The 18,380-nt window shown below is 42.1% G+C and overlaps 2 protein-coding genes across 2 annotated transcripts; one reads left to right on the forward strand and one right to left on the reverse strand.

The window, feature by feature from the left end:
* Positions 1–617: 617 nt before the first annotated feature.
* On the forward strand, positions 618–5,803 carry LOC134440672 (GTPase IMAP family member 4-like). The gene is made up of 3 exons (XM_063190796.1): positions 618–669; positions 1,040–1,786; positions 5,754–5,803. Exons 1-3 carry the CDS (start codon positions 618–620, stop codon positions 5,801–5,803), a joined length of 849 nt encoding a protein of 282 aa, XP_063046866.1.
* Positions 4,943–18,338, reverse strand: LOC134440241 (integral membrane protein 2A-like). Its single transcript, XM_063190233.1, has 6 exons — positions 18,147–18,338; positions 17,526–17,660; positions 16,829–17,008; positions 13,117–13,227; positions 11,920–12,064; positions 4,943–6,009 (listed from the first exon to the last, which is right to left on the reverse strand). The coding sequence occupies exons 1-6, from the start codon at positions 18,216–18,218 to the stop codon at positions 5,921–5,923; spliced, it is 732 nt and encodes a 243-aa protein (XP_063046303.1). The 5' UTR covers positions 18,219–18,338; the 3' UTR covers positions 4,943–5,920.
* Positions 18,339–18,380: the final 42 nt, after the last annotated feature.

The following is an 18,380-nucleotide window of genomic DNA, read 5'->3' on the forward strand; positions in this document are numbered from 1 at the left end:
TAACAGTGAGTTGAAATTAAATTAATTTAAATCAATCAATCAAATCAATATTTTTCTGCTTTTCATGCATGGTGTCACTAGAGTCCTCTCAGAACGTGAACCTGGTGTTGTGTGGGAGTGACCTAACCCTCAAGTCCACAGCTGCAGACCTGATACTAGGCTTGAGGGAACAGACAGAAACAAGCACACCTTCCTCACCATGTGAGAGGAGAGAAGCAGAGGTGTGTGGACGCCACATCAACCTGGTTATGCTGCCTGAGCTGGAAAAGACAGGATTGTCAGAAGAGGAGAAGATCCAACAGATGCTACATTTCTTTCATCTCTGTGACCCTGGTGTCAATGCATTCTTCCTCGTTACACCTCAGGGCCCTCCTACCAAAGTGGATGAAGATGAATTTAAGTACATACAACAAATAAAAGCTGATAAATTCTTGCTATATCTGAGCACTGATGTCACTGAAGGCATAGACAGCAAAACTGGACAGGCCACTACTGAGACAGGAGTGAGACAAGTTCATATCACGAGAGACAGGATGGATGTCGAGCGACTTCTGGATGAAGTGGAAGAAATGAAATCAGAGAGTGGCCTCTATACAGCTGAGATGTATCTCACTGCAATGGTTACAAACCTTACAGCAATCAACAAGCAGCTGACAAGCAGTAGTCAAGGTAGGCTATACCAAAATATGCATACTATAAGTCATGCACTTCATATTTTTCATTAAAACATCTCTATAGTAAATGGGATGCAGAGTAAAATGTATCACATATTCTCAAGTTAGGGTTGACCTGGCGTCTTACAAGTATTTCATACATTGCCAAGACAGTAGGCCTGTCCTTAAAAGAAATGTTGTAGCCTTTGTATTGTTATACAGCATACACTAAAGGAGACAATATAGATGAAATATGAACAAAGACATTGTTCCCTTGCTAAGTTAAGGTGAGCTTGGTCGTCTTTGGATATCTTTTTCATGAAGCTGTAGTATTGCTATAGTGTTACGTTTTATTAAAGAGTTAATAACAATCTCCTCCTGCTCAGGAATGACAGAAAATGCAGAGAGTCTGAGGATCGTGCTGCTCGGAAAGACCGGAGAAGGAAAGAGTGCCACTGGAAATACAATCCTGGGGAACCAGGTTTTTAAGGAGCATTGGTCAAGTCGCTCAGTTACCAGAGAATGTCAGAAGAGGACAGTCGAGGTTAATGGTAGGCCAGTAAGCGTTGTTGACACGCCAGGCTTGCTTGACCTAGACACTGACAATGAAGAAATCAGTAAAGAGATAGTTAAGTGTGTTGGAATGTCTGCTCCGGGTCCACATGTGTTTCTGCTGGTAACAGCAATAGGGCGCTTCACAAAGGCAGAAAAAGACACAGTGAAAATGATCCAGAAAATGTTTGGTGAGGAGTCAGGCGCCTACATGATATTGCTATTTACAAGACTAGATGATCTTAGGGGTGAATCTTTCCAACTGTATTTGGAGGATGCAGGGCCAGATTTGAACAATCTTCTTCGCAAATGTGGCAGGAGGTACCACATGATTAATAATAGACAAGATAAAAGGGAGATGGTACAGGTGACTGAGCTATTGGGTAAGATAGACAGCATGGTGAAAGTGAACGGGGGCTCCTACTACACCAATGAAATGTTCCAGAAAACAGAGCAAACCCTGAAACAGCAGATGGAGAGAATACTGAAGGAGAGAAAAGAAGAGATCGAGAAAGAGAAGGAGGAACTGCAGCGAAAATATGAGTCTGATTTGACACTACTGAAGAATGAGATGGAGGAGAGTAGGAGAAGACAAGATGAGGAGATGCAAAAGAGAGAGGCGGAATTTAAACTGAAGGAGCAAGAGATGAAAAGAGCCATGGAGAAAGTGGAGGAGGAGGAGAGAAATAAAATGGAGGAGCAACTCAGAGTGCAGAGAAATCACTTAATAGAAGAACAACGAAAATATGAAGCTAAAGCCATAGAAGAGAGGGAGAGAAACATCATGTACCTCCAAGACATGCATGAGAAAGATAAGATCCGTCTGAAAAACGAAACTGAGAGGGCAGCTAGGAAGCAAGCAGAAGAGGAGTTTAATCAAGAACTGGACAGAAAACTCAAAGAGGCAAAAGCACAGGGTCACGATGAAGGTTACAAAGAGGGGCATACTGAGGGACACCATAAAGGGAAGGTAGAGGGCAACATAGAAGGGCACAAGACAGGAAAACAGGAAGGAGTGGTACTAGGACATACTAAAGGACTTGCAGAGGGCCATATGAAAGGAGTGCAGGAAGTCGAATCACAAAGAACACTATTCGGCAAATTGATAGATGAAATGACGAATGCGTTCTCCTTCAAGAAATCAGATAACAAATAACCAGTTACCATGGTATATTGAGCAGTCTACAAGACGATGTTCAGATATGAAACCAAACATATTGTAGTTTTTGGTAGCCTGGCTCTCACCAGGTCTTTGTAGTTCTGCACAGCTTGGCAGGCTCCACTCAGATCTGGGAGAGTGTCCTTGAATTTGTTTTCAGAAGGCACGGCTTTATCTACAACTCGTACATCCTTGAGACCAATGAATTCCAACAAAATTGTGCTCTCTTCATTTTTCTGAAGAAACAATATGTTGTAGAATCTACAATACTGTGGATACATGACTCCTCAATGCAAGCCACTATTATCTGAAATGTAATGTATTCTGAGTGACATCCGTGAAAATGCCACCAGGCGATCGTGATTGGCCAACACCAAAAAGCCTTCACCAGACCTGTGGAGCTGATGGAGCCTCCCCTGCCAAATCTGTTCAGAAGTATTTGGTGGTCTTGTGAACATTTTTTTTTCTTTATGGGGAAAACCTTGGACATGCTGTTTATAACATATATTGGAAGATAAGGGTGAAATGAGTCAAAAATGTTTAATTATTTGAGCTGAAAAGAAAAGAAAAGGTCCGCAACACTGTTAAATGCTCCAAAAAGATTTATTGGCACGACGTTTCGGACTCAATGTCCTTCATCACATTGGTCCAGCACCTGTGCCACTGATGTGCGCGCATTCTTTGACTTTCTAATTATTTGAGCTCACCTACACCTCCATCAGTATGCACAATATGGTGAGTTTTCCCATTTTCTTTGTGTTTATTTTTGCTATTAAGAGATTGTAAAGCTGTGACTTTTACCGTTGTCTGTCGTCCAGAGAAAACTTAACCATGTGGTGGCATCCCATCAACTGAATGACTGCATAATTTTGAAAGTAAATAAATTTGGGAATGAACCATAGACTTAAGTCTCTTGTGAATTTTCTTTGGCCGCAGGCATGAATAAACCATACACTTTCTTACAGTGGGAACTCTGTAATTATAATTAAATAGATGAACTAATATGCTTTGAACTAATATGACTGACCCTCTATAAAAGATGGGAAAATGTAAAAAAAAAAATCCAAACATGTAAAATAATGGTTTCTTTAAAACAAGACGCAAGTGCCACAACTCACAGCATCCAAATGTTTTCTCCGTCACTTGGCTTCTTCATCACAAACGCACCATTACCACCACGTGCATACCTCCCCAAAAATACAAAATATCAACTAGAGTATACATAAAGAAGTGAATCTTTATTTTTGAACACAACACAAAAAAGGAGAAGGAATAAGTTCACAAAGTTAAAATTTTATCAGTTAGGTTCACAGACCTCCTGTCATCTTTCTATAAAAAAAAGCTGCGTGGGGCTTCGCAGAGCCTCAGCAGACTTCAACAGATGCGCAGTGACTTTCACAAACCTTCACAAAACCCCCCCTTCATGATTGTCCCTGCCTTACACCACCACCAGCGCCCTCCACAAACTGACACACATCACAAATGTACTTCATTCCAAAATGGAGGAGATTTGAGAAAACAAAACTGACAATAAAAAGAAAAAAAAATCTCAGCAGGAAAGAAAGCAACTAACATGGTACACAACTAAAGTCATGTTTTGGTTGGGGTGGGGATAGAAAATCTCACACACACACATACATGTAAAATGACAACAGTCGTTATTAACATCTACAACATGGCTGAATCTATACAGCAGCTACAGAGACCTTTGTCACAGACACCTGCTCGTGTTGAATCAAATGAGAACACCACAGCAGCCTTCTACTTCCTTCCAATGTGCAAACTAACAATAAAGGCCTCGACAGAAACCTTCACCGCCTAACTTCTGGTCCTAAAACAAACTAAAAGAGGGAATACTGCAGTTAAATGGTTCATTAACTTCAATCTGAATTCATTCCTTCATGTGAGAGGAGGCTTCAAATTTGGTCCACGAGTTCATGCATTTTTTATCCTTTAGCTGAAGGAAAAATCAAAAGCCTAAATGTGCTTATACTCTGCACAGGGGGGAAGGGGAACAAGTGTGAGTGCATCCTGTGAGTCTGACTATCTTTCAGGCGCAGCCTAGAGCAGAGATATTCACTAGCACCCCTATATACGCACAGCGCTTTGGAGACAGAGCCAGGATAGAGGTCTTGCCTCCAAGCTTCAAGAAGCATCTTATTAGGCAGGTCTACTGTGCATACAGCATCACCGGTGTGTGTGTGTGTGTGTGTGTGTGAGAGAGAGAGAGAAAGAGAGAGAGAGAGAGAGAGAGAGAGAGAGAGAGAGAGAGAGAGAGAGAGAGAGAGAGAGAGAGAGAGAGAGAGAGAAAGAGAGAGAGAGATGCTCATCTCAGGCCTCAGTGTATTTCTATTGACAAGTGGAGGAAGGAAGAAGACACGTGGAGGGTGGTTGGCCGATTTCTCTTTTCTTCAAATTCTGTCAACCCATGACAAAAGTGTCTGCATATAAAGTGTTTACACATAATTGTCAGCTGGACAGTCTGACATTTAAAAAAATATATAGATGCTATCCCATGGGAACAATAAATTTTGTTTCTCAGGTTTCCTAGATCACGCCAAACAATTTCCCTGTCGTGGCACAAGGGAGCAGATCCGAAACGCACCACCGCAGCTCCACCACTAGAGGACGCTGGTGGCACACCAGCTTCTTGTGTGGGCCGTAGGCCGCTGGCACAACCAGTTTCAGAAGCGCAAGCCAAATAATAATAATCGCCCCTCGCTTTCCCTTGTAACAAGCCCAAATCACAAGCAATAATAACTAACACGACTAGCACTACCACAAACGGCATGCACTGTTGTCACAAAAAGGAGGCAGAAATGTTAAGGACTGTCATCTTGGGAAGGAAACAAAACAAATTATCAACAGTAACTAAAAACACAACAGCAGAGATTCACAAACACGGGCTGACTAATACACCATTATAAACATGGAAAAAAAGAAAACAATAATAAAAAAAAAATCTCCTCCAGTAAAGCAACAGTGCTATCTTCTCAGGATTAGTTAGGAGTACACATACATTATCTTTTCGTTTTAAAGAAAGATGCCCTTGCATTGTTAAAAACTACTGTATATGCACAGAGCCTAGCAGCAAAAGTGGGGGGATAGTAGTTCTAACAGACTTAAAGCGGATAGAGGGGTCAGTCATCACAGTAACAGCAGTGATTGGAAAGAGACGTGCTTAAGTAGCGCACCTAGTTACTTATTGCTTATTTATTTGCTTATTTATTAATTTTCATCTTTTTGTCATTAAATGTGTCTTCACTATTTGTGGCCCTTGTTAAAATGGCAAAATTGTGAGGGTCAAAATGAATCTGGCGTTTGTTGTATTTACAGGAAAAAAAAAGACATGAACAGTGACCCTGACCCGTTTTGGCCTTTATCTGAAGACAAAAGCAACTCCCACACCTCCACCCCACACCACCCCAGAAACCTGTAACAGCAAGGGGGGGAAGGGGTGGGGTAGGAGGAGGGTGGGATGGGGGTGCTTGCCGCCATCCATCCCTCCAGCTGACCTTCACCCCTCCACCGCCCGCGTGGTGACGAGTCACTCCCATCAGGCCTTGCAGATCTTGGTGGCGGTCACAAACTTGTTCTCAAAGTGGTGGATGGTGAAGCACTCCTCTGCCGAGCGCTTCTGGATACCTACGAGGGCAACACACACACACACACACACACACACACACACACACACACACACACACACACACACACACACACTCCAAATTTAGGGGACTCAAAAGAAATCTACAGGATCAGAACTACCATCACAGGTCGACCTGGGGTGGATTCCAGTCCTCCCTTGCTCACTTGCCTCCTCGTGGCCTCATGATGACGTCACCGACAACAGAATTGCAATTCAATATCTTGCAAAAGCTCAACTCTTATGTCATTTTCTCATTTGCAAACGGGATGGTGAATGAAGAATAGTCCCCCAAAAGTTGTTGTGGCTATGCTGACAGCAGGGAAACTTTGTTTTCTCCACGGAGGTTGGGAGTCAGTGAAACGCAAGGCCACAAGCACAGACTGAGGACAGGAGTCCTTATATTAGAATCCAGGTAACACTTTACTTAACGGATCGCTAATAAAGTGGTAATTTCATGTTAATTTCATAGTTATTTCATGGTAATAACTGTTTGTTTTTAGTAACAACAGCAAAATAACCATACAGTTTCCAGTGCATTGTGGTGACACCCTGATGACTAACACCACGGTGAGACTTTGTTGACACACACACGCGCGCACGCGCACACGCGCACACGCACATGCGCACACACAATGCACTGGAAACTGTATGGTTATTTTGCTGTTGTTACTAAAAACAAACAGTTATTACCCTGAAATAATTATAAAATAACTATGAAATTAACACGAAATTACTACCTTATTAGTGATCCGTAAAGTAAAGTGTTACCCGAATCCACCCCTGGTCAAAGGTAGGAGTAAAGCAGGACCATATTATCTTGGCATGTTTGTAATTATAGGGTCTTGCTCAACACACTCTGCGAGACTGAGAAAATTCAATACAAAAGTGAGAAAATGAAAATAAATCCAAATAGTCATGTTTTTGTTGAGTTTCATTTTGCTAGGGAGAAGGCAGCTGGATTCACAGACTCGCATACAGAGTTCAGAGAACAGGAAGTGGCGCAGAGGAGGTTGACCTCACCAGTCACAGATGAGGTGACAGCTAACAGTTGTGTTTCAGTTGCATTACATTTAGCTGACACAAGCAACTTCAATTACAAGGTATTGCATTTTATACTGCGAGTGTGTGTGTGTGTGTGTGTGTGTGTGTGTGTGGGATTGGTGCCATTTGTCCAGCATCAGTGCGGCGCTTACCTACTAATCTGCCTTACTTAGTAGTGATTAGTTCATACTAATTATATTAATATCCTTATACAAATACAATAATTACTTTGTGTTTACTAATTAGTACTTATCACATAATAATCTGGCACGAGCTTTTGACACCAACACTTTTTGCCAACACCACCCCATGATGGTGGAGCTTTGTGAACTCTGACGCTATTCAACAACTAGCCTGCAGAAATAAGCGGCTGCACAACCGTGTAGTGACTTCCTCTGTTAGCATTTTGCCTGGAAGATGTCTAAACAGTTCATTTTGTTACTTCTGCTGCACAAGTGTTAAACATGTAAAAACTTATTTAGCGTCAAGAGTGGAGTGTGAACCCTGCAGAGTGGTGCAAAAATGAGAGAGTGCTGGTAGCGGAAAGCCTAGAGAGCAACGCAGTGAAGAACGAGGAGGCTGCAGTAAGGACGATCAAGTTCAAGAGTTTTGTTGTCATGGTCATAGAAGGCAATGAAATTGTGAGTGGAGCAACAACGCTGCGTAGTTTCAAATAGTAGACACTGTAAAAAGTGCTTGCCCCACTGCCTCTATAAATAAATAAGATCTACCTTCCCTCAATTTAAGTTTAATTGAAGTGCTAGTTTATACAGGGGTGATAGTGAAAAAAAATCCTGAGCCTGAACTTTTTTCCTGGTCGGGGAGGGGGGGCCGGGGGACGACGGGACATACTGCATATGAGACGTAATGTAGGCCTTATTATCATTCAAACACATTATTCAAACATTTAAGATAATGTTTTCATTTTTGCATTATTTCTATAGTGTTATTCACGAAAACACAGATAATTTCCCTGTTGGTAGGCTACAGCACTTGGCTGAAAGAAACTGACCACCACGTTCAATTCTAGCTGTAAAAACGAATACCAACGTATGCAGTTAGAAATGCATTCTAGGCTTGTGATGTTGCACTAAAGTTATTGAGGTGGGTATTGAACCAATGCAACATTTCAACACCAGAATGCATTTCTGAAAACATGGTGCATATTTTACCACATTGAATTAACTGAAAGCTACGTAGCAGCCATACCAAGACAGGTCAGTAGGAGGCAATACTACTCCAAAGTACAGTAACTACACTCTGTCCAAAATAGAGGAGGTGATTACCAATTAATTGAGCAATACTTTTAAATGACATGACATTTGCTGCAAGCTGATAAGTTTCATTTTCATTGGGACATTGCTCATATAACTTGTATAGGCTACTGGACATTCGTTTAGATAGCCTACTCGTGGCCCCATGGTCTACCTATAACCACAGATTGTTTAAGGGCTGTGCTATAGATAGATTTCCAGGCAACGTCACACGGTAACAAAAAGGTAACAACTGCGCATGCGAGGGGCAGAAAGCCGCGCAGTTCAATATTGTTTTCTATCGACGCTGTGGATAACTTGTCTAAGAAAGTGGGATTTTAAGATGCTGATCTATTTTCAACTGTATTTGCAGAGTTAGTTATGTGATCGGGATGATTTGCATACCTTGCACAGGGCATCCGTTTTTTAGGAAATGTAGGTTTTAATGAGTTTAAAGGTTTTTGTGATAAAGCAGGTTGTTGCACCATAGCATTTGATGTATTTGTAACAGACTTTAGCACTGTCTTAATACTATTGATTATACACTGGAGAGGGCATTCATATTGTTAATAACCGAATTACCAACTTCCTACTGTAATTAGATCCTAGTTGTTTTAAAACTGGTAACTTGTTTTAGCAAGCTCACACACTAGTGGTGGTGCTAGCTAGCGAAAGCTAGCATAAACGATTGCAATGTTGTTATGACACAGATGTTTAAGTTATTAGAGATCTGTTGTCCGTTTTTCATCTCCTTACAATTGAAATACAAAATGTAGATTAATCTACAAGTAGAGTCTTGAGATCTAGTAGCAATGCAACATCAGAAATGGGCTGATTTTGTCCAGGTAATGTAGCGCGCTAGCTAGCTAGCAACGCTTATTGAGATTCGGTAGGTAGCATTGCTAACAAGCTGTACTGTTTCAAATGGTTTATATGTCAGGTCATATATTCAACAATACCCCCCTTTCAACTTAAATTTACATTTTATGTAAGATGGGAGACTCATGTCTGACTTGGAGGTAGTGGTTAGTTGTCCAGCTAACACGCTAACGTTCGTTGCTAGCTAGCTAGCTAACGTGTAGTTATTAGATGTTCAAATTCACCAGGTTATTTATTTAGTACGGTCGCCTTTCCGTTTAAATGCCGGTTAATCAAGTGTATGAACATATATTCTATTAACAACTATCTGCCAAAAGTCGCACAAGCAGATGTTTACATTTTGTATGTATCTCGTCAAGTCTGCACCAAGCACAAACAGCACACTGCCTGAAGTTGTAAGCACTCCTGTTATGGCACATGAATGATCGTTTTACATCCAAGCGAGATCCTTTGCCCCCTTTTCCTCAATGTAGTGTACAAAACATCAGAGAAGAAACGTTGTCACCTTTGATCAAGCACGTTTTTACCAACATCAGTGTCAGCCCATTGGCAGCCTTCAGATGTAATGCTATTAGCACTGTAAATATCCTGCCTTTTTAATCATGAAACCTAGACCTAGGAAAGGCTCTAGGTGGCAAAATTACGATTGGGGATGGGTCGGGAGAGTGTGTACCGGCCGTTTTTTATTTAAAAAAGAGCAACTAGCAAAATAATAAAAAGTAACACACGTAGATTTTAACAGAGCTGTATACTGTTTTTCTATGGCCGTAGAAGCCTTTCTGCCCCTTGTCGCCGTGCGCAGGCGCGCTGTTAGTAAACATGAAATCTATCTATAACCCCTGCCTTTCCGTTGTAGGGAAACGCCCTTTAATTACCGGTACATGATATTTAGGGCACAAGCGCATGATTGGCTACATGCAGGCCCACGTTCACATCGCATATTTGAACCAGTGGTTATTACGGACAGGACAGTATATATAGCCTGTGTGACTACTGCGCGACTTTCGCATTGGGTTGTAGTCAATTAAAATACATGAAAATCACTCGCGTGTACACACGCCCATTACAATGTACGAGTTGAAAAGATAACAGAAAGCAACAAAAACAAAGTCAGGACCGAATTAAGCTACATGAAAATAGCACAGGGCGTGAAGATAAGATGAACATTCACTGCATGTCTAGGTGACACCGTGGTGGCCACATGAACGCAAGCCAAGTATTTGAAGTTCATGAGAGTCTGATATTGATAATTGCACCCTGCCCGAGAGTAGGGATTAAGTAGCCCAGAGCGTGCAGACAATACAACCTGTGCATCGTGCGTGGAATAACTGGATTCGATTACGCAGAAGGGCTACGACAGGGAGCGCGCGAGAGAGAAAGGCTGTGTGAACCTGTGCGAGGCTGTTTGGGGGTTTTCACAGAGCGCGTTGGTTTAGTCAGCATAACTAATATAAACATCTCCCTGAAATCAGTTTGACACGTGGTTTGTCAGGAATGACGCAAAACACCATCCCTCAATCAACAGTAGACCAAAATCCACGAACTCAGCTCACACTAGCCTACAAGGGGTGTAGGCTAACTAGGCTTGCCAAACATTAGCGATCCAAGCATTCCATTGTCATTTGGACATGTCGCAATGGTAGCCGCTATTCCAATGCAGACCACATTTACGCAATACACCTAGAAAAAAAGTATCATGACAGGCATAGCATAGCCTACCGTTTTGAGCATACAGACTTTTTTGAAATAACGTCTATCTCCTTCAAAGTTTGTCAACATTGCGCAGTCATTTAGCGCACATAAATGAGGAAAATAGACGAACCTATTTCAAACATATACTCTCACTGAGCCCGTTTATGCGCATCAATAAGCCGTTTATGGTCAGGTTTTTGGAGTAACCTGCGCAAGGCAAAATCATTCGGGCCCAAGCCAACATGCCACAGTGGGCAAATTAATAACTAAATGGCCTTACCTTCAAACGTTTTCTTGATCACAGAATTTCACTAGTATTCCACTGACATACACACGGTTCAACACACCCATCACAACTAGCAAGCCATGTGGATTTGTGCTAACAATAGTTGCTAATTTTTATCGGGATCCAAATGGTCTAGACTTGGCCTATAGTACTTTCTTCCGTTTCTTCAGTATAACGAGATGCCATTTTTGGATTTGCCTCCGTCGACAGTGAAAATATCTGAGAAGGGTAACCAGTAGGGGCCTAGAACTCTCTTTACTGTGCATACTGACAGCCAATCTACTTCTCCTTTCACTAGAACTAGAAGACTGCCGCCAGTGCTGTGGTGAGTGACTCAAGAGCAAGACGTAACAAATTGATACATTTTCCAGTAAGATGTCGGGATGATACAATTATGGGCTGCTGCTCATTTGGGTTCCTTTCGCGTCTCTTACAACAGGCTGTTGCGCGCTCATTTATTTTCACCATACATTAATGAAGGCCTACGCGATAGTTTATTATTTTATTAATATTGGGGAAATTATTATTTTATTTTTTTCTACAGCCACGCTACGCCGGATTTCCGGCGCGGCGCCGGACTGCTATCACCCCTGTATATATTATATAATATTAGTTTATATTATATAATAATAGTTATATTATTAAGTACTTGACCCCCCTCCCTCCCCTACAGTCCTCATGCATAATTGTAAAAGTGAATAAGTTCCCCATCCCTTAAACAATCATCGTAAATACACTAGGGAGTACAGGTGGCTTACCGGAGATCTCGGAGCGGCGCTGCATGCGGTAGGTGTCCTTGCCGTCACACAGGCGGTAGATGTAGAAGCCCATCTCGGACAGGTCATCGATGCGCTCAGTCACCACCAGGTCCTCGTGAACCAGGTACGTCTTGTAGGAGCCGGACTGGAGAGCAGAACACAAACGCAACGTAAATCCCTCTCGAGCATTATAAATCAATACATGGCACTATGTGCAGGGTAGCTGGCAACACTTAAGACAAAGATAACAAAGAACTTGCACATCACTGGTCCAGGTGCGCAATAAAATCTGTCAAGTTATATTCCACAGAAATTCTTTTTACTGCTTTATTTTTTGGCAAGGATTGTTGAACTACAGTACAGCATATAGGGGCTATAGCTGGTCCTCCTGTAGCTGACTGCCTGATGCTAATGGCTCCAGACCATTAGCACCAAGCAGCTCTAAATAGTCTACAGCAGGGGTTCCCAAAACTTTGCAACTTTGGCCCACTAGAAATGTTCACAAATGTCTGTGGCCCACCTCTGGCCCAATAAACAAAACAACTCAAATGAACAATCAACCGCAACAAATACTATTTGGATCTAGAAAATGATTTCAGGGCCCACTTGGAATACCTTTGTGACCCACAGTTTGAGAATCACCGGTCGACAGGCAGAATTTAACTGATAGAATTGTCACTTCAGTCTTATATTGTGTTGTGCAATTACAGTAGCCATCACTGGGATTTCTATGCAGACTTCTGATTGGGTAGAAATGTAATTCCACCAGTCAAATTTCACAACCAAGTTAGTCTGGCCAAGTTGGCTTATGCCTTCCATTTCAAATTGCCCTTAGAGTGGAGGCCAACTGAAATCGAGCATTTCCAACAGCTCTATGGGGCGGGTCTGATTGTAGCTTTGCCCAGTCACATACAGGCTTAAGATAGAAGCGGGTCAAGCTGGCCCTCGGACACCTTAACTAGGCTAGTGCAACTCACCACCAGTTGATAGAGGTTTAAGTCTGCCCTCTGACAAGTTAAGACGAGGCCTCTGTTAGATTAGAAACGTACTTGTTCCAGAATGGCAATGACCAAATCGTAATGCATTACTGCCTAATGCACCAACAACACTGTATGAGACTTCGGAAGGGAGGTTCGCTCACGTTCTACCACCGAACTGGGCTAGTCAGCATCAATCCCACTAGCGCCACTCACTCACCATCAGCTGCATGAAGAGGTCCAGGAGGTCCTGGGGTGGCATGACCACGGAGGTGTTCAGAGGGATGATGAAGCAGGTGCGCAGGGTCAGATCCAGGTACGCAGTCAGCTTCTGCTCAACACACACAAAACATACTGTAATGATGCATTGACAACGTCACAGGTGCCCCCCTCGAACCCTTTTCTCTGCGTTCACCTGGCATCTTTCAATTGGCATCAAGGGGTACATGTCTGTGCAAAATCAGGCAAATTGAAGAGGATCACCGGGGGAGATTCTGGAGATTCATGTGAATTAACAGATTGACCCATGAGGACTCCACACTCAAGTTGAATCACAAGACCCTTTCCCTCTTTTTCTCTCCATATTTTAAAACGCTGACTTGATATCTCACTGCCACTGCAAAGGTCAGCCATGTCTCTTCATGACTTAGTAAAATGCATTACATAAGAATAGAGTCTGTGCACCAGCTTGAAACCTGAACCTGATGTACCGTGTGTGTACATGTAAATAAAGTGGCCGTGACTCTCTAATGCCCATGTTGTCCTTCAACCCTGTGGTCATGAAGAGTAGAGGGGATTTAAAAACAAACAAACAAATAAAAGGTATGCCTTGAGATCCTTCCTGAGTTCACGTCTGTTGACATTCAAAAGGGAACATGCTCTCCTTCCACCGCTATGCGGTACTGTTAATACCATAAACACAGCAGTACAATAATGAGGTTTGTGCATTCCCCTGATCTATTAATAATAATAATAATAATTCATTTTATTTAAAAGCGCCTTTCAAAAAACTCAAGGACACTGTACAGAGAGAGGCAAAATAAAACAAGACAGATAAACAGATTGTAAACAAAAATAAATATATAGAAAATAAATGAAAAAATAAAACAAAATACAGTTAAAGAATCATAAAGAATAGGCTAATTGAAATAGATGAGTTTTAAGTCTTGATTTGAACAGGGGTAAAGACTCAATGTTGCGGATGTCAGGGGGAAGCGCATTCCACAGCTGAGGTGCAGAGCAACTGAAAGCTCTGTTCCCCATGGTGCTGAGACGGGCAGAAGGGACAGAGAGGAGAATGGAGGAAGAGGAACGGAGGGAGGAAATACAAAGTGCATGTAAAAAGAAAGTGAACTAAAAAGTGAATAACTAACTTAATTGGTGAGAATTCCACTCTTTTCATTGAGTTTATGTAGAATTCATATTCCTAGTCTTCAGATGACATTTTTAGAATAGCAAGTTATCCCTGGAAACTGATATAATGACATCATCAATATCATCAGAGGTCGTGCAAAATAAACATCTTGTAGAATTTTGTTAGTGAATGACTGAAACTTGGCATGATGTATTTTGATGTACAGCTTGTGTGGATCGCACTTCATATCTGCCGTCTCCCAGCCCCAAATAATTTCTGTACATTTTCTAACCTCAATTTTAAATGCCACTGGACAGTTACTCTGTAAATAAAAGCAACCCTACATTTTTTTGTAGAGCACTTTGCAGTTTCACAGCTGACTATGCTCTGCTGTGTTTCTTGGTTGAGTCATGAAAAGAAGTGATAAAAAAAAAACCTGAACGCTGCCCCAGAAACGGGCTCAGACTTTATCAGAGAAGCCCATCTAAGCCAGGAGAAAGGCACACTAATGTAGAAATGAAACTCTACCCCACTTAGAGTGAGTACAACAGGCAGTGACTGAATAGTGACTATACATCGAGTAAAAGAAAACTTTGACTATAAATGGCCTTTATAACACCACCTTTGTCTTGAGATTAAGCATCTTGCTCCTACCCATTAAGAAAGTACATACCTGTAAGAACCGCATTATACTGATGCTGACAAGCTGGATTGAGCGGTATAAAGGTATTTTACCTTAGATTCAATGTTTTCATTGTAAATAGGCAAAGCTTTGTACAGCAGCTCCAATGGTGCGGCCAGGTACAGCCTACCACAATTCAGCTGACATTTCTTTATCCTGGGAACTCGATAGAAAAGAAAACTAGGCCTATGCATTTCCCTCAGAATTACCAGAGCTACATGCACAAAACGCTCCAAACATGAGGTTTGTACACCAAGCTACTGCCATCTTGACCACTGACATTATACTACAAGCACTCAAGTTTTGGTTGAAATACATCCACCTGTTCAAAGTTATTACACTAAGAGATGGCCATTTTGAAAGTCAGCCATCCTCAAAGTGTTGGCATCCAAAATGTAATCAGTTCCTCCTCCCATTATAGAGTGTTAGGTCACAAAATTTGGTGCAGCTCTTGTTTATCCATTTAAAACTTATCACACGAACAAAAAGTCAGGCATCTTGAAAGTGCTGGCCTCCAAAATATATACATATTGGAACCCACCAAAAGTAGTGATGAGAAGGCAATTCAAACATGCATGAATACACGCACGTATACACTCATTTTAAGACCTCCAAATTCACGCCAACCTGCAAGTGCTCATAGTCAAACCTGTGGGGGAAGAAGCACGATTATTGCACTTGTATAACTCTTTGCACACTGTGCATTGAAAGGCTCCCATTTGAAGATAATAAGAGCGTATGAATGACTAAGCGCAGATGACTAACTTATCCTCCACCATCTGCTTTTCCCTCCCACACGGAGCTAAAAGTAACATTGCAAATGTGCAGTGTCACAGTCATCGCTTCATCCATCAGTTAGGTGGGAGTTGGGCTCCACTTGCTGCACGGATATGGCCTACAACGCATTCTTAGTTCCCAATTTGACTTTCACGGGAACTCGGTTATTCTAGTTCACAAGGGAATTATGGGAGAATGCAAATTCTACAGCTCTGTCGAAGCTCATGCAAATGCTGCAAAACCACTACATCCATAGAAAAATCAGGAGGGATTTTAGAATTGAACAGTGCTGTACAACACTATAATTGTGACAACACATTGTAAGCTCTACTTGAAAATGACATTAATAAAGCAAATGATCCTGTCTAAGGTCGCAATCCCATCTCAATTGAAGTCGTGAACAGGCCAGCTAGTTACTTAACATTTAAGTTTAGAACTTCAAGGTAGCAAATTTGTAATGTACAACAAATAGAACCTCCAACGCATATGCCAGTTTGTGCAAAAAAGACCAAAGGTTCAGGATCAGGAATTACAAAAAATACTGCACACTGTCCATCTCGATGTTTTAGGTTTACAAACTTCATCAAGTAAATGTATGCTATTATGTACAATGGACTGGTCCTCAGGTGGTTCTGATTCGCATTAAGATGACTAAACAAAAGCAAATGATTCTTCTAAAATGCCACCTTATTTCAGGTCAGACAGTCATGAATGAGGTGAATGCCTTGGTTCCCAAACAGCTACCGTAAGTTTAGCACTATAAGTTAGGAATTCTGCGATGTACAATTTGTGATTTTTTTTTTTTGCCACACCTCAAGATGACCAAATCAGGTTGCAGATCACAGTATCCTGCAAAAGTATCCTGCACACAGACCTTTTCGCAGCTATTTTTAAAAAATACTAAGCTAGAATGTTTAGGCCATCTTAGACTTTCGTCAGGTACATTTAGCGTGTGATGTACGACGGGTTGTAGATCAGCAAGTAATAAATATCCTGCACACTGACATTTACACAGCCATTTTATTTTATTGAGCTAGAATGTTATGGCCATCTTGGACGTTTGTCAGGCGAATTGTGCATGTGATGTACGATGGATGGGTCCTGGCTTCTTCTGCTTACCCTCTGGAAGTCGTGCAGGATGTAAGCGGGGTCTCCGTCGCCAAAGTGGGGGGTGGGGACGTTGATGATGGCCACGTTGTCCCGGATCTCCACCTCCTCGTCGATGCGGGGCAGGTAGTAGGGCTCGCGGACGTCCTCGTTGTCCATCTCGGTGAAGTGCATGGCCCCATGGTACAGCTTCTACTCGCAAGACCAGGAAAAAGAAGAATGCATTTGTTCAATACAATTCATGCTCATTACAGACAAAAAATATATAGGCTACCCATTATTAAAGTATACCATGGACTTTAATTATAAAATTTTACCCAAAATGATTTTAGCCCAAAACCGTGATGACCAATGATTAGTAATGGTAATTCAGGCACAGTAAAACCATGGTAGATTTTCACAGGGTATGTTCTATTAAGTTACTATTTCGTAGAGGGGACTACTACAGAAGATGATGTGCTGTTGATGTGGAGCCAATAGTGACTTATGCTCGTCGATGTCGAATAGATGATGGACATTGATTGATTAAGTCATAATACTCAGGGCGTGGGATTTCTAGTGTGTGTGTGTTTGACATGACAGACAACAGAGCATTTAATCCACTTCTGCGAAAACTGCTCGTCCAAATGCAATGTGTCCGGTTTGACAAAGCAAAAGGACAGACAGCCATTCACCTAATATGACAGCTGAAAGTATAACCAGTCACTACCTTTGGAGTAAAGTAGCGGTACACGCAGGCTCCGCCAACGATGAGACCAGTCAAGATGAAGGCAAGACCAAGCAGAGTGAGCAGGCAGCGTCCAGTGGAGCTCTCATGACGGTACACAGAAGCAGTCTCTGGATCCTTTCCGGGGAACAAATAACAGGAAAGGCTTGAATTTGTCGGTCAAGAGTGAGGAACTGATACCATTGCGTTAACACCAACATGTAAAGCGTGCGCTATGGAAGACATTTACATGAAGCGACAAAACTGCGCATTTGAGACAGCACAGGCAAAGTCGTTCTATTTAGAAAGTCTCTTGCAGGTGCTTGCTAACATGGGGTAGCTTTCCAAGATTGCGTCCTTTATAATGTCGTCTCTCACTTCACTTCTGGTGACAATAACCGAATTCGTATTCATGTAAACTGTTGTTGGCTTTTCAGCTCTTGTTTGTCTAATGCGCTTATATGACGTTACATAAACAAGAGATTTAATTGTAGATCATGTGGTCATTGCAGGGGCCTTCAGCTGGCTAGTCGGACAGTAGCCCGCAGCCGTTTCCAGATCAAGCTAACAGGCTAACAAGGAACTGCGTTTAGTTTGTGCACGGGCGAAACATGCAGCACTTACTTTTTCGTTGACAAGGGCATCCTTTCCGAGCGCCTTCTGCGCGAGGGCTGAGTTAAATGCAATCTTCACCATATTTCACCTGCCGCAAAGATGGACTCGATAAGAAATTTCGCAACCAAACGCCCGTCCTTTAGCTGCCTGCTACCGCTGTAAGTTGACTAGAAGATGAGTGACGCACTTTGTTTGGTATCTGACATCGACCCCGCAGAGGATTTCCTGTCACGTGACTCAAAT

This window comes from Engraulis encrasicolus, chromosome 23 (assembly GCF_034702125.1).
Source record: "Engraulis encrasicolus isolate BLACKSEA-1 chromosome 23, IST_EnEncr_1.0, whole genome shotgun sequence".
NCBI classification, from domain to species: Eukaryota; Metazoa; Chordata; class Actinopteri; order Clupeiformes; family Engraulidae; genus Engraulis; species Engraulis encrasicolus.